This window comes from Hoplias malabaricus, chromosome 2 (genome assembly GCF_029633855.1).
Source record: "Hoplias malabaricus isolate fHopMal1 chromosome 2, fHopMal1.hap1, whole genome shotgun sequence".
In the NCBI taxonomy this organism is placed as follows: Eukaryota; Metazoa; Chordata; class Actinopteri; order Characiformes; family Erythrinidae; genus Hoplias; species Hoplias malabaricus.
Window position 1 is genome coordinate 63951845 of NC_089801.1, and position 26162 is coordinate 63978006.

The 26162-nt window shown below is 45.2% G+C and overlaps 1 protein-coding gene across 1 annotated transcript in view; it reads left to right on the top strand.

Annotated features, from left to right (window-relative positions):
- Nucleotides 1–26162, top strand: part of pkd1a (polycystic kidney disease 1a) — a 101772-nt gene that overhangs the window by 37885 nt on the left and 37725 nt on the right. The window contains exons 7-16 of the mRNA XM_066660797.1: nucleotides 312–489; nucleotides 5082–5296; nucleotides 6630–6751; nucleotides 7048–7198; nucleotides 8872–9131; nucleotides 12785–13546; nucleotides 14758–14889; nucleotides 15733–15908; nucleotides 20187–20320; nucleotides 20693–24354. Of these exons, the coding sequence (XP_066516894.1) occupies nucleotides 312–489; nucleotides 5082–5296; nucleotides 6630–6751; nucleotides 7048–7198; nucleotides 8872–9131; nucleotides 12785–13546; nucleotides 14758–14889; nucleotides 15733–15908; nucleotides 20187–20320; nucleotides 20693–24354 (5792 nt within the window). The remainder of the gene's footprint in view (nucleotides 1–311; nucleotides 490–5081; nucleotides 5297–6629; nucleotides 6752–7047; nucleotides 7199–8871; nucleotides 9132–12784; nucleotides 13547–14757; nucleotides 14890–15732; nucleotides 15909–20186; nucleotides 20321–20692; nucleotides 24355–26162) is intronic.

Consider the following 26162-nt stretch of genomic DNA (forward strand, 5'->3'; position numbering starts at 1 on the left):
GGTGCTAATATAACGTGATTGGAGGAGAGCACAACCTGCCAATTCTGTTGAATCCGCTTATAGATCCCCATATTACGTTGTGTCTTGGATGCTCGGGGATTCATAGACCGCTTTGACATCCATTTGATCCAGAATCCAAATAGTGATTTTGTGCAACAGATGGCTCATCTACATATTACAGGCTTCTGAGATCATGCAACAGAGACATACTACAGTAACAATGAAGAAATGTTATCTTTTAGCCACCATGAGATGAGTATCTGCCATATAATGATGTTTATTCCCTCTTTCTCCTGTGTGTGTGTGTGTAGCGGAACCTGTGTGTGTACCAGATGCTGTGCATCATGAGGACTCATTGCGCTGTTTCCAGCTGGTACCGGGCGAGTTCAGCTGGTCCGATGCTCGGCGCCAGTGTTCGGCTCGTGGCGGAAATCTGGCCGTGGTCAGAAATCCAGACGTTCGGAAGCTGCTCGCTCCTCACATCACGCAGTGAGTACAGCCCTCTGAACATCACAGTGGAGCCTCGCCATGCTTCTGACCTGGGAGGGTAGGTCTCCAGGCACCAGATGGTAGTAGTGTTTCTCAGGGATCAAACACGTTGTTGACAAATGCCAAATATCCTGATTTTCTGATTTCCACCAGTGGTCAATTTTGTTCTGTGTGAAGATTTAAGTTGAAATCCTTGTTGTCCTGTGAACAGAAATAGGAACAGAACATCTTCCCTCCCGCTCTTAAAGTGGCTGATAAACACATGTTGGAAAGTGCTTTTGTTTCGGAACCAGAGGCTTTTACTCCTGGAGCGAAACAGTCATCTGTCGTTAAAGATGTGTGTGTTCTCGGTGGGGGCGCTCGTACTGCACAGGAGAGTGGGCTTTTAATGTTCCTTTAAAAGCTTTCAACAACAGCAATTACCCACAATGCCGCAGTGCTGAGACTGTAACAGGAAAGGGTTCTAGACTGTGATGTGCGTCATAATGTAGACTTTAAAAGCCTTACGTGTGTTCTGCGTATGTGGGGACATTTGTTCTTAGTGGGGAACACCAGCTGGTCTCGACCATGATTTAAGGTTTAGGGTTAGGGTTAGGGTTAGTGCTAAGTTTAGGGTTGAGGTTAATTATTAGTTTTTAGGGTTAGTTTTAATGTTAGTTGTAGGATTAAGGTTTAATTCAGAAGATGTTTCCTCACCATTTGCTGCTCTTCATTTCCGTTTCCAGTACCAGTCTAATGTGTTTACTAGCATCGTGCCTTATTGTATCATATCGCAAACGATAAAACGATAAAAATAAACAATATCGTGATATTAGTGATATTCAGACTTGTAATGATGTCATGCAGTTACCCATAACACGGCATACATTCTTTACATTTAGCCACACTGAGGTGGAAGAATTTGCTCTAAAAAAAGTGGAGTGGCTTGTGGAGGTGGTTTGGTTACAAGTTCACAGTGTACAATAAACCATGGTATTGTATTAAAAATCAAAGAAGCCTTTAATATTATGAATGTATATTAAATATATTTAATTTAATATAAGTCATATTAATATAATGTTTATTTTATTTAAATAGATTGTTTTTGAAATTATTACAAGTATTTTTCATATTTATTATTTAATATCGCCAAGAATATCGTTATTTCCAAAACACCCTGAAATATTGTGATATTATTTAAGGGCCATATCGCCCACCCCTAGCGTTTACAAACCAGTAATGAGTATAAAAATAAACAGTCCGGTATGATAGACTTACGGCAGAGGCATCTGAAGTTTTTTAGAAAGCGGAGAGAACTCCAAACGTTGAAAAGCACAATTCGAAATGAGGATATTGCTCTATTCGTGCTTCATAGGTGGGAAATATTAGCTTATTTTTTATGTTTCTCATCACTTAAGGTGGAAATGTCTCCAAACTCGGCATTAGCAACAGTGCTATAAAACTAAACAAGTCGAGTTACAAATGAGTTTCTGTGGTAATTCAAACCGTGAATAAAAACTTAGACACGTTACACTTCATCCAACAACAATCCCCCTGAAACATATCATTCCACCTTAAAAAATGCAGAGCCTAAAGCTGCATTTCCCCACCATCTTCCCTTTAAGGATTAGAATTAGGGTTACACTTATATTATTTATGGTTAATGCCAAGTCTCCACACAATGGAATGGAAGTCTGTGTAATGCCCCCACAGTTCACAGATGCAACATTGTGTGTGTGTGTGTGTGTGTGTTATTTAGCTGCAGCAGAGATCAGGATGGCACTCGGAGAAGCTCAGGCCATTCTTGTGTTGGAGGAACGTCTCTGTCCAACCCCTCTGTCTGTTGTTTTTCTTTTTCCTCCAGCAGCTTATGCTTCTTTCCCTCTGGGAATTTGCTAGAAAACCACAGAATACAGCTCGAAGAGTGCAGAGGGGACGTGGTGATAATGCCAGAGAGAGAGAGAGAGGGAGAGATTTATTCCTACTCTGTAGTTCTACAGTTACACACTGTAGTCCACCTGTTGCTCTGCATACTTTTAAAAATAGTTTTCAACGCTCAGGAGCCCCGGTGGTGGATCATTCTCAGAGCTGCAGTGACTGACGTGGTGGTGGTGGTGGTGGTGTGTTAGTGTGTGTCGTGCTGGTACGAGTGGATCAGACACAGCAGTGCTGCTGGAGTTTTTAAACCCCTCAGTGTCACTATTTGACTGAACTAATCTGTGGACATTGACTACAGGCCACTGTTTGGTCTTTCAGATCTCCATGCGGAAGCCCGCAGGAAACTGACTGGGTGGTAATGGTACACTAAATATTCCAGGTTCTCTGTTTAATAACAGAGCACACGAGTGACCTCCGGCTGAAATCTGCTCGTCCCGAGCCTGATTCACAGTGGATTTCACCCACATCTCCACATAATTACACACTGTACCTTTATATGGCCAAAGGTTTGTAGACACCATTTCTAATGAATAAAGTCAGATACTTTAAATGTAGACACTGATGTTCATTTGTGCCCGGACTGACTCGGAGTAAAAGAACAATCTGGAACAATCTAGAATCAAAAGAAAAATGTGAAAACAGAAGCTTTTAAAGAAGTGAGTTGATCTTCGACCTGGTTCTGCAGCGAGGACCCTTGTGTGTCACAGACTTAACTATAGTGCACAACACTTGGTCTTTGGACACACACACACACACACACAGAGCTATGGAAACATTTTCCACCCAGGCTGGGAGGAAACATCAGTGTATAAGTGTTTATCTGTGGTACTGTGTGTGTTTGTGTGTGTGTGTGTGTGTGTGTGTGTGTGTGTGTGTGTGTGTGTGTGTGTCTGTGTGTGTGTGTGTGTGTGTGTGTGTGTGTGTTAGAAAGAGAGAGAGAGAGAATGTGTGTGTATTTCCCGTCTCCCGTTCCACACCCATCATTAATCGGAGATTTACATTTCTACTAAGGAGAGAGAGAGAGAGAGAGAGAGAGAGAGAGAGACAGAGAAAGTGGAACAGAGAGAGAGAGAGAGAAATTGAGAGAGAGAATGAGACACATAGATGGGGAAAGAAAGTGAAAGGCAGGCAAAGAGAGAAAAAACAGTGGGAGAAGCAGAGACAGAAGGAATTGGAGCATTACAAGAAATGAGAGAAAACACAAAGAGAAGGGGAGAGAGGGAGAAAGAATGAGAGCGAGAGAGAGAGAGAGAGAGAGGTAGAATGAGAAGGGGAGGTGATGTGAATTTTAACAGCTTTTTTCTTCTTTTTCTGTTTAACCTGTACCAGATGGGATGGATACACATTCTCTCTCTCTCTCTCTCTCTCTCTCTCTCTCTCTCTCTCTCTCTCTCTCTCTCTCTCTCTCTCCACCCCTCAATCTTATGTAAGAATGAACACAAATGAACACAACACGTTTTTTTAATGGTTCTGTTTTGGCACAACTCCAACTCTTTCTCTTTCTCTCTCTCTCTCTCTCTCTCTCTTTCTCTCTCTCTCTCTCTCTCTCTCTCTCTCTCTGTCACTGTCTCCTTACTTTTGTTTTTATTGTGTTTTTCAAGTTATTTGTAGCTTTCACAGATGTGAGCTGCTGGCTCTATCCCCTCAGAAACTTGATCTTGAGAAGAAAAAAAATCAAAACAAAATCAGTGTGTGCCGCATTCTTCTGCACAGTGTGTGTGTGTGTGTGTGTGTGTGTGTGTGTGTGATTTGCTTTTTTGTCTTGACGTCTGGTCAGTACAGGTCAGTGGTCAGAGGCAGTAAAGGCCCGAGGTTTATAAGCAAGACGCTTTGAAGAAATAAAAATTTAATTATTAAAGATGGTGTAAGTTTTTCCCTCCGAGGCCACACTCTCTGTTGTGTTTGTGTAGTGTGTGATTTCTGTAAGTGGGCAGTGGTTGTGTATTTGAAGGAGTAGAAGTGTGTTCTCTGTAGAGGGTGTGTTCACTTATTTATTAATTTGTTTGTTTGTTTGTTTTCTCACATCCACTAACGGGTAGATGTATCTTACAAGGCTCTGTGTCCGAAAAGGCTCCCTAATCCCTCATTACTGTTGTGCAGTGTAGTGAGGCTCTATTCAGTTCACTAAGTAGTGAAACACAGATGAATTCAGACACGTCCACTGTCCGTTGCTTGGTAACAAAGAAACTTGCAATGCATCCTGGTCCACATTCAGCTCATGTAGTGAACGACGATGTTTACTGTTAATGATAAGTGCATTGTTGAAGTTTGCATTGCCCTCAAAACCACACTCGAATTTGACTTTAGGATTCAGAAAGATTGTGACTACCCTCTTCCAGCAGTTACATAGTGCAGTTTCTGCAGTGCTGAGCCTAGAGTGGCAATGACAGAGGCTCTATTCTCCCCATTATAGCTCAGTGGAGTATCACAACAATTTTGAAGCTGTAATTTCAAGGTAAAAATATTATCAAGTGTTTCTTTAAAGAACAAATAGCTAGGACCTGTCCCTTTAACATGCACCTATTATACAGTCAGTGAGCAGATGCTTTGAGGAACCAATAGCTACAACTTGCTCATTTTGAAGCACACTGTTCTAGATTGTGGAACATATGCCTGACCCTCTGTGTGTGTGTGTGTGTGTGTGTGTGTGTGTGTGTGTGTGTGTTTGTTTCTAGGGAGCGTGGCGTGTGGCTGGGTCTCAGTGATGTGGACTCTCCGGGCTCTCTGCGCTGGGTGGATGGATCTGCAGCTCTGCCGGGGGAAGACGGAGCAAGGGATCGGGCCACGCTGGTGGGAGGAAATGTGTGTGTGTCTCTGGACCACTCGGGACTGACCAGTGCCCACCCCTGTAACGCCAAACGCGCCTACGTCTGCCAGTTCACACACCAAGGTACACACCTCACTGAGGAGCTCATCTCACAGGCTTGAGCAGCTCTGCTCCGACCCTGCAGCTGCAGTTCATCATGCTCAGAGGAGAACACTACCTCAGGCCCTTGCCCTGGCTGACACGTTGTTTACAACATTAGTTTAACACAGAGCGGGCTCTGGGATAAAGGCTCTGGAGGGGAACAGCGTCGTCGTCGGGACAAAACCTCGTAACTCCATAGGGGAAGGAAATCAAAGCGGCTTATTGAAAAGGATGTGTGGGAGTGTGGGAGCTGCTTATTAAAAAGGGTATGTGTAGGAGGGGCTGGGGGTGTGTGTAGGAGGGGCTTGGGGGTATGTGTAGGAGGGGCTGGGGGGGTATGTTTAGAAGGGGCTGGAGAGTATGTGTAGGAGGGGCTGGGGGGTTGTGTAGGAGGGGCTGGGGGGGTTGTGTAGGAGGGGCTGGGGGGGTTGTGTAGGAGGGGCTGGGGGGTTGTGTAGGAGGGGCTGGGGGGTTGTGTAGGAGGGGCTGGGGGGTTGTGTAGGAGGGGCTGGAGAGTATGTGTAGGAGGGGCTGGGGGGTTGTGTAGGAGGGGCTGGGGGGGTTGTATAGGAGGGGCTGGAGAGTATGTGTAGGAGGGGCTGGAGAGTATGTGTAGGAGGTGCTGGGGGGTGGCTTGGCTCAGCGAGGGGGGGCTCATATGCGTAATGTTCTTATTTGCCACATAATGGATCCATATTTCCCTTAATAACCTGTAGCGTTATTTCAGATCTGTGGATTATGAACTTGTGTAAAATGTGAGGTGACTGAACGAGGTTTTGTTCCAACAGCGATGATATTCCACTGGAGCTCACTGTCTCTGAGCTACTACACATCAGTCACGCCTCATTATGACTCTCTCTGTCTGTCTGTCTGTCTCTCTCTCTCTCTCTCTCTTTCTTTCACCGAGGGTCCTGAGTGGTCTTATCTCTGAGCTGGTTAGTGAATTATTGAGAGTCTCATTGGTTGATGGAACTGATAGCTGTGCTGTGTCTCGTGTGTGTGTGTGTGTGTGAGACTGTCAGACGTGCTGACAGTCGTTGTTTGATAACAGCAGTCGGTATAATGAGCAGACACACTCCAGCTGAATTCAGAATATTTTGTTTGTTTGTGCACACACACACACACACACACACACACACACACGGGTGATGGAGAGTGGTGCACTTTCTCACGCTGAGAGAATATTAAAGAATGATGCTGAAGATGAAAGGCCGTCTTCATCTCTGTGTCTGGACTAACCACTGAATCACTTCTCCAATAACTCTTATTATCTCTCTCTCTCTCTCTCTCTCTCTCTCTCTCTCTCTCTCTGTAGTGAGTGTATCCGAGGCTGGTGTGTACAGGGTGGGTCCGGCGGTGTTTAATGTCCAGAGAAGCCTCTTCACTCCAAATGTGTCCCTGTCTCCTTCAGCTCACCCAGTGTCCAACAGTGTGGAGGTAAACCTCTAAAACACCTGTCCTCATCTCTACGTTACAGTCTTATGGCATTAAATACTCATGGAGAGGTCTGTCCACTCAGCATGTGTGTGTGTGTGTGTGTGTGTGTGTGTATGTGTGTGTGTGTGTGTGTGTGTGTGTGTGTTCAACAATACATTAAGGTTTTATAGTACTAAGTACAAACACACTATCGGTTCACATTCTGATGTTCTTTTTTGTTGTTGTTGTTTTTCATCTGTGTATGTATGTGTGTGTGTGTGTGTGTGTGTGTGTGTGTGTCTGTGCGCGCACTGCAGCTGCTCCTCTTCCCTGCTCTGAGTTTTGGTTACGAAGGCCGTCTCTCGTCTCTGGAGCTGATCACAACGTCTCTGAGCTCACACACACAGGTTCGATTCCAGGTGTATCGCCCACACTGCCCTCAGCCTGGAGTAAACCTGCACCTGCCAGGTAACACGTGCACACACACACACACATACACACACACACACAAACGCACACACACACACTGACTGTATTATAAACATGGACAGAAGTTTTAACTAAACACTGTAGCAGTACCTTCTCCATTTTTAAAGAACACTGTGTGTCAGACGACATCAGACAGTTATCAATCAATAAATCAATCATTTAGAGATGAATCAGCAGAGACACAGTTCAAGGGGAGTGTGTGATGATTTACGCAGGTAGCAAAGTGCTTATAATTCTATGTAAACTTCCAGTTCTTATTAGCTACAGGCTTTTATCTTCAGTGCACAACTGGAAAAAAGAAGAAAGAGGAAAAGAAAAAAGAAACAAGCAAGGGGAGGGAGGAGAAAGAAAGAAAGAAAGAAAGAAAGAAAGAAAAAGAAAGAAAGAATAAAAGAAAAAAGAATGAAATCCACAGAAATAGAGATAGAAAGAATGGAAAGAAAGAGAGACGTCTAACACAGTACAAGGTCGGTTGCCTTTAGAACTCCCTCACCTTCCTCCACCTTCACTTAGAGTCCTTCGCTGCGTCTTATCCCTCAACACGACTCCAGTGGACAATGAGCGCCTGCTCTCCGCTTTCATCCATTCATTCCCGCAGAACGACAGAATGCGCTGGAGAAGGGGGACCGAACAAAACACGCGTTCTGTTGCAACCAGCCTCCGAGGCCTAAGTGGAGCAGAGAAGAGAAGGACACTGTGGTCAACAGAGGACAGTCGACCGAGAGAGGGAGAGAGTCAGGAGAATGAACTGATACTAAATAAAAAGACATTTATTTTACCACTCCACACTCTCTCTCTCTCTCTCTCTCTCTCTCTCTCTCTCCGCCTCAGCAGAAGGGAGCATGCTAAAAAACACTAGTTCTATAAGGGTTCTTTTGAAAAGAAAATGGTTCTCTGTAGAACCCTGAACACTGGACGTGCCCTTTGCAGGATACAGGGCTGTGAAGGGTTCTTTATGGCACCAACAAGGGTTCCTCTACACACTTAAAAATGATGGATCTACAAGGGTTCTTTAGTAAAGAAATGGTTCTATATAGAACCCTGAACACTGAAAGAATATTTTGCATGATTAACAGGTTCTTGCACAGTGAAGGGGTTCTTCAGAATGATGGAGAATGTGCTACAGAGGGTTCTATACAGCACCTTTTTTGAAAAAGATTCTATGTGGCATCAAAAACGGCTCCTCTGTTGTAACAAGCTTGACATCATAACAATCATGACCTTCGCTTAAAGGTGCTGTATAGAACCCTCTGTAGCCCATTCTCTATCAATCTGAAGAACCCCTTCACTGTGCAAACCATGCAAAGGGTTCTTCCAGTGCGTCTTTACTAAAGAACCCTTGGAGAACTGTCTTTTTAAGGCTGAAGAGGAAGCTGTGAGAAGAGAAGCACTGTGTAATTTTAGCCTGATAGAGCTACACCTGGTATTGACCCTTTAATGGTATCTGATAATCAGCCTGTATCTGATACTAGTCTGATACCAGTCTCAGAAACTGGTCTGATGATGCTAGGATATGATATTAATACCATGCCTAGTCTCTGATAATTACAATGCTGTAACCTCCTCAGATTTCAGCCTGATGTCACTGGTTATTATGGTCTTGATCGGCAGATATGATTGTGATACATTTCTAATATCTGACCCTGTTCTAGATGGCAGTAACCTGTGCAGTTCCATCGCCATGTGTCTGCCTCTGGACGACCTTCCCAATGGCAGCTCCTCATTGACTCCTCATGCAGAGCCCTGCCCCATGCTGCAGCAGTGGTGTCCACACACGTCCTCTTGTCTGCCCCTCAGAAGCCCCTGTGTGCCGAGACCCTGCCCCAGCGGCCTGGAAACCCAGCGGCCGCACTACAGCCTGGTCTCGGAGGTCCACTTCACACTGCCCCCTGGACCCTCCAAACACATTCTGGTGAGCGGTGGCACGGACAAAGCTCGCATAAAGCAAAGAGACACTCGGGAGTAACTGCACAATGAGCCTAATCCTGTCATGCTCAAGGCCAGTTGTTGGATAGTGGGGTTTAATGCCCTTCTGTATTGGATTGTGGAGCAGATCTGTGGTGTCTGGAGTGATGGGGATGAATTAGAGTGGACTTTGAGATGTAAAACTAATCCAAAATGAGAACCTGACCTCACTGGGGCTCTGAATGCAGTCAAGAATTCACAGAAATGTCTTTCCAGAAAAATAGAAGCTGTCTCTGTGGCACAGTGCAGCACATCAATTTTAAATGCATTTGTTATTAGACAAAATATATTTTTTTGAATGTTATTGAATATACAGTTATCCCTTCTTCAGTGCAGTCTCGATAAATCAGAGGTTGCACAAAACATTTAATGGGAGTTGTATAAGGGAAGGGTGGCACGGTGGTGCAGCAGGTAGTGTCGCAGTCACACAGCTCCAGGCTTCCTTTGTGTGACTGTCTGTGAGGAGTGTGGTGTGTTCTCCCTGTGTCTGCGTGGGTTTCCTCCGGGTGACTGTCTGTGAGGAGTTTGGTGTGTTCTCCCTGTGTCTGCATGGGTTTCCTCCGGGTGACTGTCTGTGAGGAGTTTGGTGTGTTCTCCCTGTGTCTGCGTGGGTTTCCTCCAGGTGACTGTCTGTGAGGAATGTGGTGTGTTCTCCCTGTGTCTGCGTGGGTTTCCTCCAGGTGACTGTCTGTGAGGAGTGTGGTGTGTTCTCCCTGTGTCTGTGTGGGTTTCCTCCAGGTGATTGTCTGTGAGGCGTTTGGTGTGTTCTCCCTGTGTCTGCATGGGTTTCCTCCGGGTGCTCCGGTTTCCTCCCCCGGTCAAAAACACATTGGTAGGTGGAAGGGCGACTCAAAAGTGTTCATAGGTGCGAGTGTGTGAGTGAATCTGTGTGTGTGTGTGTGTGTCGACCTGTGAAGGACTGGCGCCCCCTCCAAGGTGTATACCTGCCTTGCGCCCAATGATTCCAGGTAGACTGTGGACCCTGAACTGGATAAGGGTTACAGTCAATGAATGAATGAATAACGGTATAAGGGAGTTATGCAGAATCCCATATCTCATAAATGCGTAAAATGCAGTAAAAGCCGGATGTTAATATTATTCTTGAAAAATTCTTGTATTTGTTTTGTATTTTTAATTAATGTTCACACTGTATTTGAGGTCAGTGTTAGGTTTACAAATGTTATAAGGCAGTTTGTGTAATATATAATTGTAATTCAAAATTCAAAGCTTCTCCCACTCTTTTTGTTCTATTGTAACTCTAGTGTAGTATTATAAAAGACAGTTGTTATTTTTAGTAAAAAACAAAGCAGAGTAAATTAAAATTAAGTATTAATTCTCTACGTTCACGATCACTAACACTGAAGTCACCATCTTTAAATCGTCCGAACCTACACTCACACGTGCTTTTAGACACAATATTATCCTCAAGAACAGAACAAATTAATCACATGATTTTGCAGCACTTTTTCCTGATGGAGCTCAACTTTCAAAACGACTTAACTTTTAGTATTACGACACAGTCTGGTGTGGAGCCGTTACAGTATGAGGTGTGTGTTGTGATTGGAATGTGGGAAATGAATAACTGTAACAGATGAGAATGTGGACAAAAAATATGCGGACGAAAAGGACACAATCGGAAACACAGGAAGGATAATGGACAGAATATATTGTATATGTGATATTTACAAACCAGGGAACTTCAGGGTGGCCTTATGCCGACAAAATAACAAACAGCCCACTTAACTGACCAAAGACAACTCAAACGTACCTAATAGAAACAAAAAGCTTACCTCACTCCCTGACTATGTACAAAAACACACACAAATCCCACTCCCAAAACAAACGACAGCCAACTCTACTCTGGTGAAAAAATACATACACGATGCACGTATTTACAAAAGTTTACTATTGTAAGTTTATGATTCCCGGTAAGAAGACGTACAGGAAACAGTGACAGACAGAACACATGGACTGGAGTGTGGAACGAACTCTGGACAGATGAACAAAACCTGGACTGGAACAAACTGCAGAACTGGGAGAGGGAGAGAGAACATACATTTTTTGTTGAATAAAATGACAACGCTACGCAACAGTCACCGTAAAATTACAAAAGAGCGGGAAAATGTTTGAATTATGAATGACTACGTTACACAAACATGCTATAAGACACTGACTGCTGTCTGGCCTATCACTCTACTGCAATAAGAATACATTCACACCTCTCTGGTACAAAAGTAAAGGCCCACAATTTTACAACTGTTCCAGATTGAGGGGGTGACCCCCTAACCGTTACAGTGTGGGAGGAATAATTGTAGTTCATAATTAATAGCAGCACATAATCACCTCAGATAACTGCGACATCTAAGGTTTAAACACTGGGAAAATACTTCTTCATTAGCTCTGACTGTTTCCTCTGAGCTTCCACAGTTCTCCTCGAATCTTTAGGAAATTTAAGTCGTGAAACTTTTTCTCCAGTTTGGCAGATTATGCTCCTGTTTCTCGAAGAAGCTCCTACTGGTCCTTCAGTGAAGCTGTAATTGAGCAGGAGCGAGTGTGAACAGGTAGCATTACTGCTTTTCAGGATACACACTTTTCGAAAGCTGTCAATTAATTTTCAGTCTGGTGTTAAGTACTCGCCCCTGCTTACAGCAGCATTACGCTAAAGCACTTAACAGTCCATTGGGGAAGAGAGATAATTATATACAGTGTGTGAAATGCTGCTGTTTGATTTAAAGGCAGAGAGGAAGCCGTTAGTGTCGAGGTGGGAAATGGAAGGGGAACTTCAGCTCCAGAGTAAGGCTCTATTTTTCTGCCTTTAGGGTAGTAGTGTTGTCATGGAATAAGTTGGGAGCTCAAAAGTGGACAAATGAAACAGTTTTTGCTGCTGAAGACTGTTGTCAGTGTTGAAGAAGCTGGATTAATGTTGCATGTCGCAACTCACATTTCTGTATTATTTATCAGCATTTTTTTATGTTTAGACAATTTTCCACCTTGTTTTAGTCATTTACGTCACCGTTTATTAAGTATGAATCATATCCGTTAGCTACTTTTCCCAAAATCACACAATGTTCCCAAATTTCATTTCCAACTGCTGCTAATGCAACATCATTGGACAGCTCAACACGCTTGCAGGAGACTGCCCAATTCTGTTAGCAAACAGACCTCCACATTTCAAATCTCTGTGATGTCATTAAAAAACAGAAGAGTGTTTGAAGTGGACAAAAGTCATAACAAAAACAAAAGTAAAGCCTTTTAAATAATATGATGTCATATGAGCAGAGACAGAAACGAAGAAGGGTAATCCTACACTCCTCCAAAAGTTACATAGTGCTGTTTCAGTACTGCTGAGCCTGGAGTAGCAACGACAGACGTCCTATTCTCCCTTTTACAGCACTGTGGAGCATCACAATAATTTTGAGGCTGTAATTATAAGGTGTAAACATTACCTACTGTAACTTTAAAGAGTCACTTGTACAGGAAGTCTGAGACAGTGGACCTGAACAAAATGTGTGTATAACTATACTCTACTGTAACTCCACCGGTTTCCACATTTCCACTCATACCTCCTCTGCTGAGCTGACCGCTGCTGTTTCGTTTCAGGTCCAGAAGGAGCTGGAGGACCTCCTGGCTGTCCCCGGTGACTTCATCGCCCTCCAGCACGATGCCGGACCGGACGGCCTGCTCGACTGCCCTGCTGACCCGTCCTCGCCATGGAAGCAGAGCTACCTGGTCCAGAACCGCTCCGACTGGGTGGACGCCAATGAGACTCTGGAGGCGGGCGGAGAGGAAAAGTGGGTGGAGTCTGTGTGTCAGATCAGGCTGCTGTACGTGGGCCAGAACGAAACCAAACTGCGGGGTCCATTTCTCAAAGCTGGACTCCCCCAGACGGGCGACTACAGCCTGGAGGTGACCTCAGACGATCCTGACTTCCCAGTGACCGCTTCTTGTCCCATCCACGTCGTCCCACCTCTGGGCCTCACCGTGATCTTTCCGGCCAATCCGAACGGGATGGTCTACTTTCTGCCCAATCAGTCATCAATTCTGGTCAGAGTACACTCTGAGCACAGCGCTGTGATTGGCTGGCAGGGCACCAATAAAACCATGCCATTCCAGCCCTCGTGTCCCCCAACACTGGTCTCCAAGGTGCCCGAATGCAAGACACTAGACACAAATAACCACACCCTTTGGGCCTGGCTTGACCTTGAGCTGGGCTCCACCCCCCGTCAGATCAGCGTGGTGCTACAGGCCCACAGCGAGGTGACGGAGGCTGTACTGGAGATTCAGGCAAAGGTGGAGGAGCCACTGAGGGGTCTTCATATCCATCCACACCCCAGCCACAGGGTCCTGATGGAGTCTGTTGTGGTAAGACCCTAGTACTGGACGTGACATTGTCTACTTCACTACTCTAATGGTGCTACATTAGTGTTTCTATGAACCCTGTGTGTGTATGTGTAACAAGCATATATCACATTGATGGGACTAAAACATGTTTACACACTGTGGGGACTTACCTTCCTTGTGGAGACCATCAGCTGCTTCTCACATTGTAACCTGTTACATTTAAGGTGGAAGACATGTTTTAGGGTTGGGTTTAGGTTAGGATTAAGCTTGTAGTATTGATGGAAAATTAATAGTAAGTGTCTACAAAATGAATGGACTTCTATGTAAAGTCCCCACAATTCACAGACACAAGGTGTTTGTCCAAAACTATCCAGAAATCATGATAGCATGAAACATCACAAGCAGTACACTGATGTCTCTGTAGATTGCTGTTAATTTCCAGTGAAGCAAATACATTCTGGCACCTGAGACTACTGAAGCATGGGAACTGGAAGGTTTGAAGATAAAGCTGCCGAATATGAATCTGAATTCAGTTTCTTTTCACAAAGAGTGAGGAGAGGGTGATAATATGATATGATTGGCAAACTCTTCTGACTGTGTATGACACACTAAATTTAATATAAATCCAGCAGCTCCTCTGATATACTGATGAGGTCTCAGGCTCTTGAAGGGACGTGGAAGATTTGAACCCACTGCACCCTTTAACTCCAATGGGAAAGATGACACTTAAAAACAAGGGATGGGGTAAAAATAAGAAGTGGGATTGGACGTAAGACCCTGTAGGAGGAAGTGACTAGATGTAATTATATATAAACTCCTTCACTGAATATTTGATCACTTTTCAGGTTGTCTCTGAATCAGCAGCATTACTCTAAGGGCCTTTAGCACATATTTAAGGCTTTCCTTCATAAAGTCCATGTCTGGAGACATGCTCCAGCTGCCCTCCATTTTTATGGCTGCTCATTACCTCTCCCCCTCTTGACATTCTTCTGACCCTGATGTTCACATCTTTTTTCTCCTGCCCACTTCTAATTATCCATCAGACACTAATGACTTCGCTTTTCCTCACGTCCAGCCTCATGTTTTTAAATGACCTGGCTTTGTTCTTCTCTTCCGCTTTGGTCTATCACTCCCTTTCTCACATTTTTTATATATACAGCTTTCTCTCACATAGCTTCTCTCTCTCTCTCTCTCTCTCTCTCTCTCTCTCTCTCTCTCTCTCTCTCCATCAGAGCTACACAGCATCTGTGGAAGGAGGAACTGACCCATCTTTCCGGTGGACAGTGGACGATAAGCCGTACTTCACGTATTACAACACCTTGCTCAACATCATCTACCAGAACGACGCTGTCTATAAACTCACAGTAAGCCTGTTTAAAAAGCATAGTCGTCCGGTCAGGCAAGGGTTAATCACCGTTTTCTCCCTCAGTCACATGATCCAACCAAGAAGAGTGGACCAGATGTAGAGCACGCTTCCTTCGAAGCACACAAAGCTTCACTCCTTCAAGAAGCTCCCTGGAGCTCAACACGCTTGGATGAGAACACTAACTGCTTAGCTCTGTTTTGATAGATGCTGTCCAGTCTCTCACTGATATGGAAGGCGCAGTTGTGCCAAGCTCGGTGAAGTGTCGTCAGCATTCGTTTGGCCACGGATCATCTGTCTCCAGCAACTGAGCTGCCAACACACCTTTCCATATTGGAAGCTTCTTTAGTTTGAGAGAGGAGAGACAAGTGATATGAGATGTAATATAAGATTTGATATAAGATAACGCAGCCAAGAAGAGACAGATGCTTAATCCCAGCTATTAGCATGATGCAAACTGAGCCTTCCTGGTGGAGTAGACAAGCTCTTTATTGATCTATTGATTCTGAATATGGCTACAATGTGTGATGTGTGTGTGAAGGCCAATGTATACTTCTGCGTTGACTCAACGCGGAGCCTACGCAAGAGCCCTATGCTGTTGCAAGCATTTATACTTCTGCATTATTGCCGGCATCATTCTGCAATTGCACTGCCACCCCACTAGGGCTGAATCTCAAACATCTTACTCTACACTACATAGTAGCCAATGCAGTGGTGTAGTAGAATTACTCTATAAATCTTTGAAGTGCCCTATTTAGGGAGGAGATTGTTATTTAGGACAGAGCGTAGTAGGTGAGGGGTCAGTGTTATTTTCTGGACTGAGGAACCTTGTCTGCTTTCCTAGGTAACAGCCACGAACAATGTGAGCAGCCTGACGGAGGACTTCAATGTGACAGTGGATAGGATGAACCCCATGAGCCAGATCACTGTGAGTGGGGTCCCGGACATTGTGACTCAGGGGTCTCTTCAGACCCTCTCCGCATCACTGGAAGTGGACATCTCAGTGGACGCAACGTTCCGGTTGGTTTGGTTACTTGTGTTGTAGTATTCACCATAAAAGTGTTTTTGAATATCATATTTTAACGTAGACTGTGAGTGACTGGGTGAGTGTGTGAAACTGTCCACAGTTGTGAGTGTGTGAGTGACTGGGTGAGTGTGAGTGACTGAGTGAGTGTGTGAAGCTGTCCACAGGTGGTGTGTGAGTGACTAGGTGAGTGTATGAAACTGTCCACAGGTGTGTGTGTGAGTGTCTGGGTGAGTATGTGAGTGACTGGGTGAGTGTGTGAAGCTGTCCACAGGTGTGAGTATGTGAGTGACTGGGTGAATGTATGAAACTGTCCACAGGTGTGAGTGTGTGAGTGACTAGATGAGTGTGTGAGTGACTGGGTGAGTGTGTGAAGCTGTCCACAGGTGTGAGTGACTGGGTGAGTGTGTGAAACTGTCCACAGGTGTGAGTGACTGGGTGAGTGTGTGAAACTGTCCACAGGTGTGAGTGTGTGAGTGACTGGGTGAGTATGTGAAACTGTCCACAGCTGTGAGTATGTGAGTGACTAGGTGAGTGTGTGAAGCTGTCCACAGGTGTGAGTGACTGGGTGAGTGTGTGAAACTGTCCACAGGTGTGAGTGTGTGAGTGACTAGGTGAGTGTGTGAGAGTCTAGGTGAGTGTGTGAGTGACTGGGTGAGTGTGTGAAGCTGTCCACAGGTGTGTGTGTGTGTGAGTGTCTGGGTGAGTGTATGAGTGACTGGGTGAGTGTGTGAAGCTGTCCACAGGTGTGAGTGACTGTGTGAGTGTGTGAAGCTGTCCACAGGTGTGAGTGACTGGGTGAGTGTGTGAAACTGTCCACAGGTGTGAGTGTGTGAGTGACTAGGTGAGTGTGTGAGAGTCTGGGTGAGTGTGTGAGTGACTGGGTGAGTGTGTGAAGCTGTCCACAGGTGGTGTGTGAGTGTCTGGGTGAGTGTATGAAGCTGTCCACAGGTGTGTGTGTGTGAGTGTCTGGGTGAGTGTGTGAGTGACTGGGTGAGTGTGTGAGTGACTGGGTGAGTGTGTGAAGCTGTCCACAGGTGTGAGTATGTGAGTGACTGGGTGAATGTATGAAACTGTCCACAGGTGTGAGTGTGTGAGTGACTAGGTGAGTGTGTGAAGCTGTCCACAGGTGTGTGTGTGTGAGTGTCTGGGTGAGTGTGTGAAACTGTCCACAGGTGTGAGTGACTGGGTGAGTGTGTGAAACTGTCCACAGGTGTGAGTGTGTGAGTGACTGGGTGAGTGTGTGAAACTGTCCACAGGTGTGTGTGTGTGAGTGTCTGGGTGAGTGTGAGAGTCACTGGGTGAGTGTGTGAAGCTGTCCACAGGTGTGAGTATGTGAGTGACTGGGTGAATGTATGAAACTGTCCACAGGTGTGAGTGTGTGAGTGACTAGGTGAGTGTGTGAAGCTGTCCACAGGTGTGTGTGTGTGAGTGTCTGGGTGAGTGTGTGAAACTGTCCACAGGTGTGAGTGACTGGGTGAGTGTGTGAAACTGTCCACAGGTGTGTGTGTGTGAGTGTCTGGGTGAGTGTGTGAGTGACTGGGTGAGTGTGTGAAGCTGTCCACAGGTGTGTGTGTGTGAGTGACTGGGTGAATGTATGAAACTGTCCACAGGTGTGAGTGTGTGAGTGACTAGGTGAGTGTGTGAAGCTGTCCACAGGTGTGTGTGTGTGAGTGTCTGGGTGAGTGTGTGAAACTGTCCACAGGTGTGAGTGACTGGGTGAGTGTGTGAAACTGTCCACAGGTGTGAGTGTGTGAGTGACTGGGTGAGTATGTGAAACTGTCCACAGCTGTGAGTATGTGAGTGACTAGGTGAGTGTGTGAAGCTGTCCACAGGTGTGAGTGTGTGAGTGACTGGTTGAGTGTGTGAAGCTGTCCACAGGTGTGAGTGTGTGAGTGACTGGGTGAGTGTATGAAGCTGTCCACAGGTGTGAGTGTGTGACTGTACACACAGGTGTGAGTGTGTGAGTGTAGACTGGAACCCACGCCAATGCTGAACAAGATGAAGCAGTTACAGAAAATGACTGAATGTATGAATCCTTACACTTGGTTTTGAATCAGTCCACTTATACTGACAGTAATTGAGCCCTGTTTCTATACACTGACGTCCATTTCTCCATTTACTAAGTGAATATGTTTGTTTAGGTCATTTGCTTAAAGCCTGATGTTATAACGGTGTCTGTTTGCTCTCCGACTGATGGGCTGGTGTGTGTTTTGGAGTTTTCCTGAAGGAGAACTGATTTTTTTAGCCTGTTGGAGTTAATCCAGCCTCAGCTCACAGCCAGAGCTGTGATTTGAATAATAATCAGAGACCTGGCGTATTTACTAGTGAAGATTTCTTATGTGCGCTCAGCAAGAAAAATATGAGTTGAGAGGCAGTTTGCTGGCAGTTTTGATGTGGGTAAATAACCCTGAAAGAGGAGATGCTGTTGGTGGGTCTGTGACTTTCAACTTAAAACCTATTCATAGCAAGTTAAATATATTTGGACACAAAATAACACTAGATAGTATTTTTACCTTAAAATGACAGCTTCTAAATCATTTTGATGCCCCACTGAGCTGTAATAGGGAGAATAGAGCCCCCGTTGTTGCTACTCTAGACTCAGCACTGCAGAAACTGCACTAGGTAACTTTTAGAGTAAACTGCTTGGGAGCCCCCTGTGGTGGCTTTCTTTAATTGCCACATTATTTTCTAGCCATGATTTTTGTCAATTTAGCTTCTATACTCTGCTGCAGGCAAGATGATCTGTTTGGACTGCATCCGTGATAATGATGCCTGGTTTTTATTGTTTATGTCTCCTCTGAGACATGAATACAATGACAGCGCTTCCAGCTCAACACACTTGGAGGAGAACACCAACTGCCAAAATCTTACATCAGCTCACAGATGCCCTCACTGGCTTTCTTCGGCATGTTCAGCGACGGAAGGGCCAACACTGGGACAGTCGTACTTCTCTACAGCAAATTAGCGCAGGAATCGAGACACCCTTCATTCTGTGCCTGAAAGGGTGGTGGTTATTTATATTTGAGTGTTTGGAGGGTACTACAGAGAGCTTGTATCACTGAGCGTATTCTGGATGGCTATTTAGTTGCTGTAATGTCTACCAGATCTTTCCACGCTGCGTTCTGCTTTAATCAAGGGGTCATTTAGTCAGCACATGCTGTATCTGATGTCTTTCATCACCAAACGAAAGGCTGTGATTTGGATATTCTATGGAAGACTTGGAGACATTTCCTGGAACTCAACTGGGAGGGGACTTTCCAGATGTAGAGTCTTTACACACAGACCCCTGTGAGAACGTACAGTCGGCTCGAGGGGCAGAAACACACACATTCACTCCCACGTGTTCTAACAAACGCTCCGTACACATTTTAACAGCTCGCATTCTCTCACCTCTGACACACACACACACACACACACACACACACACACAGAGCATGCCCTGTAATGGCACTCTACAGTGCGCACGACTGCTCTCAATTTACAGCCTGTGGTCAGTGAAGATTGCTGACAAGAATTTTCCCCCTGCGCCGCTCCTGCCACTGAGCTTAACTCCGCTTCCAAACTTTCCATTTTCTCTCCCTCTGTCCCTCTCTCACTCTCTTTTCTCACTCGCATTCCCTCTCCCTCGCTCTTTTCCAGACACATCTGCCACTGCATGTGCCCTCATGCTTTCAACTTAATGTACTTTTGGAAGAGATTCAGATGAGTCCCCCAACTCAATTCACTCTTTACCCTCTTTCGCCAGAGTCGCCCCGTGTGCTGAAGTAGTGCTGTGGTGTTCAAGTCTGGACTTGAGCCCTGTTTTTTTTTTTTTTTCTTGTCTCAGACTTGTCTTGGAGTCTGTATCATTTTGCCTTGGTCTCCATACTCCAATTGCAATTGCAGTCTGTGCTCTCAGCAAAGATTGACTGCGACTCTCTATTATTGTAACTGATATTGTGAGTTATAATTGTAGTTATCTCGCCCCAATTTAGTCACAGCTAGTTCCAGCTAAGACTCTGTGATACAAAGCACATACTTCCTCTGAGACATGTGAAGCCAAAAACTGCTGAAGTCAAATACAAAGCATCAAAGGACGTCTCAACACGCTTGCAGGAGACCTATCAGCAACAGTCATGGGCACAGTAACGCAGCTGGTGAACTTCCTGTCCATGCGTTTGACCAATAAGAAACAGTGTCTCATTTGACATTGAGCATGATAAGGGTTTCTGTTGTACTGTGCGCTTGTGTGCGTTTGTGGACAATGTTATGAACATTTCTCTGTGTTGCAGGTGGTCGTTTGGAGATGGAGGTAATACGACGGTTCACTTTAAACCACCGTACAAGGATACGTTCCAGAAGGAAGACCCTTCTACAGAACAGGTTCTCCTGACGAATGCGATCAAATACACATACACTCAGCCAGGTAAATACCCTTATCATTCCAACCCTGACATTCATGGACAAACTAGAAGAGACTGTGTATTCGCTGAAAAAATGATAATAGAGACTAGCAACAGTACGGGATGCAGGAACAGCATTCTTTCATTAAACAACATTCAGTGTTTAAAGAGGTCAGACAAAGCATAAAGATAAGATGAGATAAGAAAACACTTTACCGATCCCGAAGGAAATTGTAGTTTTAAGAGATAAGAGTTATAAATTTGTAGTTTTCATGAGGAGTGTGTCAGCCAAACTTGCCTGAAGTGACTTTGTTAACTTCTGTTTTCCAAAAATACTGATAAATCACCTCCAGATAAAGTTAATAACCATGTGTCTTCCTCTGTCTTCATTTTAGGAAAGTACACCCTAACAGTCTCTGTCTCCAACCGCTATGAAAACAGGACCCAAAGCGTCCATGTGTACGTGTACAGCATTTTAACAGTGGTGGACATCAAGTCCGATCCGGAGCTTCTCCATGCGGGAAAGACTGCGGAGTTTGAGGCTCATCCTTTGCCGTCTCCTTACGGAATCATCTATACCTGGAATTTCAATGATAGCTCCAGTTTACAGGCAGGACGTGAGCGAAGGGTCTATCACACTTACGAAAGCAGCGGCATCTATAGGGTCTGTGTGAATGTGAACAACACCATTAGCAGCATGGACAGCTGTGCTGATATGATGGTGTACGAGGACGTTGAAGGTTTGGAGGTGATGTCATCTTCTCCCACCGAACTCAACACCCCTACAGTTGTTACTGCTACTCTTGAAACTGGCAACAATATCAGCTGGAGCTTTGCGATGGGCGATGGTACTGTGCAAACGGGTGTGGAACCACGTGTGGAGCACACCTACATAAAAGACGGAAACTACACCGTGAACGTCACAGCCTCTAATGCCATCAGCTCCAAGTGGGCGACAGTACACGTCCAGGTGTTTGTGCTGCAAGTCTTATGGCTGGAGCCTGCAGGGTGTGTGCAGGAGAAAGCAGAAGTCAACTTTCACGCTTACGTGTCTGGGAATGCATCAGCTCACCAATACGTCTGGAGTTTTGGGGACGGAACTACCAATGCAACTCACTATGGGACCCCAAGCATCACCCACTCTTATGATGGTAGTGGGAACTACCACCTTTCTCTGCTCATGTCAAGTAGCGCCAACAAGGCCAATTTCTTCAACTGGATTTGTGTCCAGCCAGCAATCACCAATGTGACTCTGGAGACCTTGAGCAGACACATCAGACTTGGAGAAGAAAGCCGATTCACTGTAACAGCACTTCCAAGTTTTGACTATATTTATCGGTGGGATTTTGGAGTAAGGGACTCCAAGGGTCCCATTCAAGGCAGGGACACGATGCCGTTTACTTACAAAAGTCCAGGTCTCTATCTGGTGACCGTCACTGTGCTCAACAACATTTCCGATAGCAACTGCTCGGTGCAGATTGAAGTGCATCAGCCAGTGGGATCCCTGCAGATAAAGCACAATGGATCAATGGGAAACAATCTCGCCTTGAGGCAGGACTACACCTTTTGGTCAATTTTAGACTCAGGTAATGTCTCCTACTTCTGGGATTTTGGAGATGGCACTGTCCTTCAAGGCTGCAATGTTATCCACTCTTATAATTCATCAGGCACCTTCAATATCTGTCTCACTGGTAAAAATGAAGTGAGTGAAAACAAAACTGAAATCCCTGTGACAGTTTTAGCGCCTATTCAGGGACTTACCATCAACGCCACTCGTATCAACGTCCCTTTGAATGCCTCGGTCCACTTTGAGGCCCACCTTGACCAAGGGGATGATGTGAGGTACTCGTGGATCCTTTGTGACCGCTGTACTTCCATTTTAGGCATTGAGACCATGTTCTACACCTTCCGCTCAGTGGGTACGTTTAATGTCATTGTAACTGCTGTGAATGACATTAGCATCACACAGGCAAGTATCTTCATATTTGTACAACGGGAACTGGAAGGCTTGCAGATATCATCAGATGAACTTGAAGAGGGATGCTGTTTCGCTACCAATCGTGTCCTTCATTTGCAAGCATCACTAAAAGAGGGCACTAACATGTCTTTCAGCTGGAACATTCTGAGGGGACATGAAAATGCTGCCGCCCTCAATCTTTCAGGCAAGAACATAGAGGTAAATTTCTCCACTCCAGGACCCTGTGAAGTTTTTCTAAAGGCCACCAACCTGCTAGGCCAACTAGCTGTCAATCGCACCATTGAGTTCCTGGATCCGGTTGGAAAGTTGGCTCTTGAAGCATCTCCCAACCCCACAACTGTCAGCACTGCAACAAACTTGACAGTGTTTGCTCATATTGGCAGTGATCTGCAGTACAGATGGTCAGTTGATGGTCACCATTTGCCATGTGTTGACTCTTCAGTCCTACATTACTTTGACAGCCCGGGGCTGAAGTTGGTAAACGTGGAGGTTTCAAACAGAGTTAGTATGGAAGATGCCTCAGTGTTGATCAGTGTGCAAGAACCGATTAAAGAGCTATCAATTACTGCAACTAATGTAACAGAGCAGAACTTTGTAGCCTCCGGGGTCAATATTTCTCTACTAGGTAGCATCAAAACTGGATCCAATGTCTCGTGGCTGTGGCTATTACCGAATGGTGCACAATCAAACCAGCAGGCAACATCCTACATATTCCCAACCCCAGGCACCTTCACAGTCACCTTGAAGGTTTCAAACAACATCAGTAGCCAGGTGTTGACACGTGATTTCTTTGTACAAGACCGAATTCAAGGTCTTGAATTCAAGGCTGGCCAGCAGGTTGTTGCAGTCGGTACGAGTGTGGAATTCACTATCACTGTCCAATCTGGGACCTCTGTCAGCTACACCTTGAGCGTGAGCGGTGATGCAACTGTTCACCCTAACATGACTTACGTACACCAGTTCAACAGAGTGGACAGCTACTATGTCAACTTGACTGCTTGGAATCAGATCAGTTCAGAACGGAGAAATTTGCACATCTGTGTTTTGGAACCTATAACCGGGCTCACCATCTGGAACTGCTGTGAAGAAGCCTTACCCGTGGGAGTGCCCAAGACCTTTGAAGCCTACATAGTGAAGGGCAAACCTGTGCACTACCTATGGACCTTTGACCTTCATGGAGGCAAGATGCACAAGTTAATACAGTCTAGTTACCCCAGAGTGACTTATGTACCTGAAGAAGCAGGTTTGTTGACCGTCAGCGTCTCTGCCTTCAATTTAATTAGCATCCAAAATGAGACCAAGCATATTCAGATTCAGCATACCCTAAAATCAGCCACATTAGAGGCTTACCCTCAGGATACTTTTATCAACAAGATGGTCACCTTCCAGGCAAGGGTTTCTGTACAGATCACCTCTCTCACTTACCGGTGGGACTTCGGTGAAGGGACCATTGGCATGCCTTCCAGTGATCCATACACCAATCATACCTATTCTCTAAAAGGCCAGTACACTGTCCAGGTGAACATCAGCAACCTGGTTAGCTGGATTGTTGTTCACTGCAAGGTAAATATCAGGGACCTAGAATGCAGCGAACCAGAGGTTAGGGTGGTTCAAGCTCCAAAGTTGGCAATCTGGCATTCCAAACCAGCTTTGGTGGAAGCCAAGGTGGACTTGAAAGGCTGCGCTCGCTATATTGCTGACTATCTTTGGGAGATCTTTTCGACTCCACACTGCCAGGATGTTAAAAAGCTTTCACCTCCAGCTCCTAGAGTCCACCTTCCTGCAGAAGTTGATGTCAGAAGGTTGCAGCTCTCAATACCGAAGATGTCACTCGCTGCCAAGAACTATACCCTGGTCTTCTCCCTGTCCTACAAAGGTGTTCCTTTGAGGAAGACTGCCTGTCTTCAGCTGTCTGTGATGTTGTCCAAGTTGGTGCCCATCATTGAAGGTGGAACTTATCGTGTCTGGTCCAAGACTCAGGACCTGCAGCTGAATGCAGAGCAGTCTTATGATCCTAATCTTGAGCCCAACAGTCAGACGCTTCTCAACTACCACTGGGAATGCACGAACACCTCAAAGGTAAGAGTGCAGATGTGGTTTTGTGATGTCACCAGTTATATTTCAGGGAGTGAGTTGTGGTAGTTGAAAATTGAACAGATACCGAGTACCAAACACAGAGTGGAGTCCAGTAGAGCAGTTACCATACAGTGGAAAATGGCTAGTGGAAAGTGAATTTCTAGACCCAGTTCCATGTTATTTTCAGCAAGGTGCACAAAGTCAGATGTTTACAGCTGTAATTAGCTGTTGTACTGAACTAATGCTGTGGATTTAGTGGCTTAACTCATGACTATAGATTGAAAATGATTGATCATGCCCTGATGAGCATGACCTATGAGCCCAGGGAGCTCCAGGTACTGTTACACAGAGTGATCCATCACTGAGACACTGTAGATCTACTTTCCCAGTGAGCTGTTTTCTGTGGCATTTTGAATGAATGAATGAATGAGTTCTGCAGCCCTTTTCTAGACCCCCAATGCCTTCTACATTTTTGGGAAATTAGGGAGCTGCCTCACCCAATGTGCAGTGTCTACCTGGAAGATGCAACAGCAGCTGACCCACTCCAGCCCCCTCACCACACATCAGCTGTTAGTTAGTGAGGATTAGAGAGCAGTGATAGAGCCAGTGTATTTAAAGATAGGAATGAGAGACCAGAAGTGACCACAGTGGTAGATTTAGTGGAGCATCTGGGTCACCCTCAGACTCTGTGCGAGGAAATGCCCAAAGATTCGTAATGACTTCAGAGAGTCAGGGCCTCAGATTTACATTTCATCTGAAAGAAAACAAGTTAATTTATAGAGCACCTTTCGTACACAATGGCAGTTAACAATGCTTTACTGAACAGTATAGAAATATTACAGCAGAAGGATTAAAAAATGGCTATTTAAAATATTTAATTTGAAATTAAAATAAGAATTAAAACATTAAAGAAATGAATTAAACTGAAAAATATCTAACCATTAGAACCTCACATCTATAGTAGAACACCAGAAAGGCTTTTGCACAGACAGTTACAATTAATATTAATTAATATACAATTAATAGTGCAGCAGGTAGTGTCACAGTCACACAGCTCCAGGGACCTGAAGGTTGTGGTTTCGAGCCTTACTCTGTGAGGAGTTGGTGTGTTCTCCCTGTGTCCGCATGGGTTTCCTCCGGGTGCTCCGGTTTCCTCCCGCAGTCCAAAAACATGCGTTGGTAGGTGGATTGGTGACTCAAAAGTGTCCGTAGGTGTGAGTGAATGTGTGAGTGTGTGTTGCCCTGCGAAGGACTGGCGCCCAGACCCTGAACTGGATAAGGGTTACAGATAATGAATGAATGAATGAATGAATATAAAACAGAATAGAATTGGATTGGCTAATCAGAAGTGCCCATAGGTGTGAATGTGTCACCCTGCTAAGGATCGGTGGGACCTCCCATTGGGATCCACACTGACCACAGGGACAGCGCCCCCAGGTTTGGCTGAAACCAAACATTTCCAGCAGACCCCTATGCTTTCCAGGGTTTCCTGTTTAGCGTCAGTGGGTTTGCTGGTCCTGGTGTTCAGGTGCAATGGCTGCTCGCTTGGACCTGTAGCAGTCAAAGCTCAATGGGTTTGATCCTTCTTCTCATATTTTGAAGAGAATGTTTATGAAGCATGGCCAGGGCACTGTCGAGTTTAAAACGTCCTCTGTTTAAGATGTTATTTGTGGGGAGGGAGGGGGGGTGGGGGTTGGAGCAGATACTCAACCAGTCAAATGACTGGAAAACATAATTAAAGCTGAAGTATTTTCTTCCCTCCTTTCTCTTCCCCCTCAATGTGGTCTAAGGAGGCGCTTATGCTCCAACTT